This window comes from Bubalus kerabau, chromosome 10 (assembly GCF_029407905.1).
Source record: "Bubalus kerabau isolate K-KA32 ecotype Philippines breed swamp buffalo chromosome 10, PCC_UOA_SB_1v2, whole genome shotgun sequence".
Lineage (NCBI taxonomy): Eukaryota > Metazoa > Chordata > Mammalia > Artiodactyla > Bovidae > Bubalus > Bubalus kerabau.
In genome coordinates, this window is record NC_073633.1 from 31799947 (window position 1) to 31801944 (window position 1998).

A 1998-nucleotide genomic window follows, 5' to 3' on the forward strand; every position below is an offset into this window, starting at 1 on the left:
CTTAATTATTTGGCACATGTGTGCTTGTCTTTGTACTCTCTTCAAAGTTGGACCAAGAATTTTCCTTAAGAAGAAACTATATAAATTCCTATTTTAATTTGCTACATACTGTGTATAGCTCATCAGTGCTTGGTATTAAGGAAAACACAAGTGAAAAACACTACTGTTTCAGTGACAGATATTGAGTCCTTGATCTTATAAATTAAGCAATTGGCTTTTTTCATGAGCATAGTAAGTTGGTGATGTTTCTCATTATAGACAACCTTATAATTGGAAAAAAAATAGTTGATAAATTTAAAGTGCATAAAACAGTATTAGGATAAAAGCCAAGATACAAGTTGGAAACATGAGCCTTAGTTTTGTATATACCAACTTGATTACATTAGTTTTAGGACTACAAAAAAATCTTTAAAACATAAAAATTGTATTAATACACTGGTGAATAAAAACTCTATGAAATTTTGCTGCAATAGACCTTTGGAACTGTGGGTATTTTCTTTTGAGATAGGATGAGAGTTTTTTGGTGTGTGTAATGAATCATACTTTTATGAGATTAAGAAGTCAAATACTCAGACATGCCCAGAAAATAGTTTTTTTAAATGAGAGAAATTCTGAATTCTTGAGAGAATAATGATGCAAAAATGTATATCATTTCTCTGTATTTTTAGAAATTTCTGATGCACAGAGGACTTTCTTTAATGCATCTTTCATATCTTTGTTCCGGAGGCTATAGATCAGAGGATTAAAGAATGGTGTTGCCATGCAGTAAAACAGGGTCACAAATTTCTGTGTCCCAGGATGGCTCCTGGAGCCTGGACTCACATACATCACCATAACTGAGCCATAGAACAAGGAAACCACCAAGAAATGGGAGGCACACGTAGAAAAAGCTTTGTTCCTGCCTGAGCCAGCTGGGACCCGAAGTACAGCTCGCAAAACTAAGGTATAGGACCCAAGAATGTAGAGGAAGGTGATGAAAATGATAAGCGAGCTTACAGTGGCACAAGTTAGAGTAGTTTTGGGCACAGGGGCACAGGACAGTGCCAGCAATGGTCCCAGGTCACAGAAAAAATGGTCAATGACATTAGGGCCACAGAAAGGCACCCGAGACATAAGAACTGCAGGCATCAGTATTGATAAAAAGCCACCTGCCCAGCAGAAAACCACTAATCGGGCGCAGAGTTGATAAGTCATGATGGTGGGGTAATGCAGAGGTCGACAGATGGCAAGGAACCGATCAAAGGACATCGCAGATAGAAAATAGCCCTCAGCCGCACACATGGAGAAGAAGAAGTAGAACTGGAGCAGGCAGCCAGCGTAGGAGATGCTCTTGGTCTGGGAGATGATGTTGGCCAGCATTTTGGGCACATCGGAACTGACATAGCAGATCTCCAGGAAGGAGAAGTTGGCCAGGAGGATGTACATGGGTGTATGGAGCTTCCGGCTTGACCACACGGCACAGATGATGGCTGCGTTCCCAAGGAGGGTCAGCAGGTAGATGAGGGAGAACATGACACAGAGGAGGATTTGGATCTCCCTGCGGCAGGGGAAGCCCAGGAGAATGAACTCACTCACAGACCCAGAGCTATTACTGGCTTCTGAGATGTGCATTCTTCTGATCTATGAAGGGAATGATCATTATATTAGCCATTTCTTTCTCTTGAAAGGTCATTTTTTATCTTCTGACTTCTATTTACTCCTTTAATGCACTTTTGTGAAAGGGCTCCATATGGTTCTGAATTTAACTCATTTCCCAATGATCTAGCTTAGTCCAATGAGAGCAGAGTTCTGAGAACCCGAGTCAATATGTTACTATATGCTCCTACAGCCCTCACTGTAACAGTCTCCATTTTTTTCAGAGTATAAATTTCATTGACATTGTGTAGCATAGAGTCCAGATTGTTTTCTATGTTTGCATTTACCTTAATTCTTCTTTGATGTAAAAGTTTCATAAGATACACCCTCATGCTGCTGCTGCTGCTAAGTCACTTCAGTCGT

The 1998-nt window shown here is 40.2% G+C and overlaps 1 protein-coding gene across 1 annotated transcript; it reads right to left on the reverse strand.

The window, feature by feature from the left end:
- Positions 1–648: 648 nt before the first annotated feature.
- On the reverse strand, positions 649–1614 carry LOC129622064 (olfactory receptor 11H6-like). Its single transcript, XM_055538983.1, has one exon. The coding sequence runs from the start codon at positions 1609–1611 to the stop codon at positions 649–651; it is 963 nt and encodes a 320-aa protein (XP_055394958.1). The 5' UTR covers positions 1612–1614.
- Positions 1615–1998: the final 384 nt, after the last annotated feature.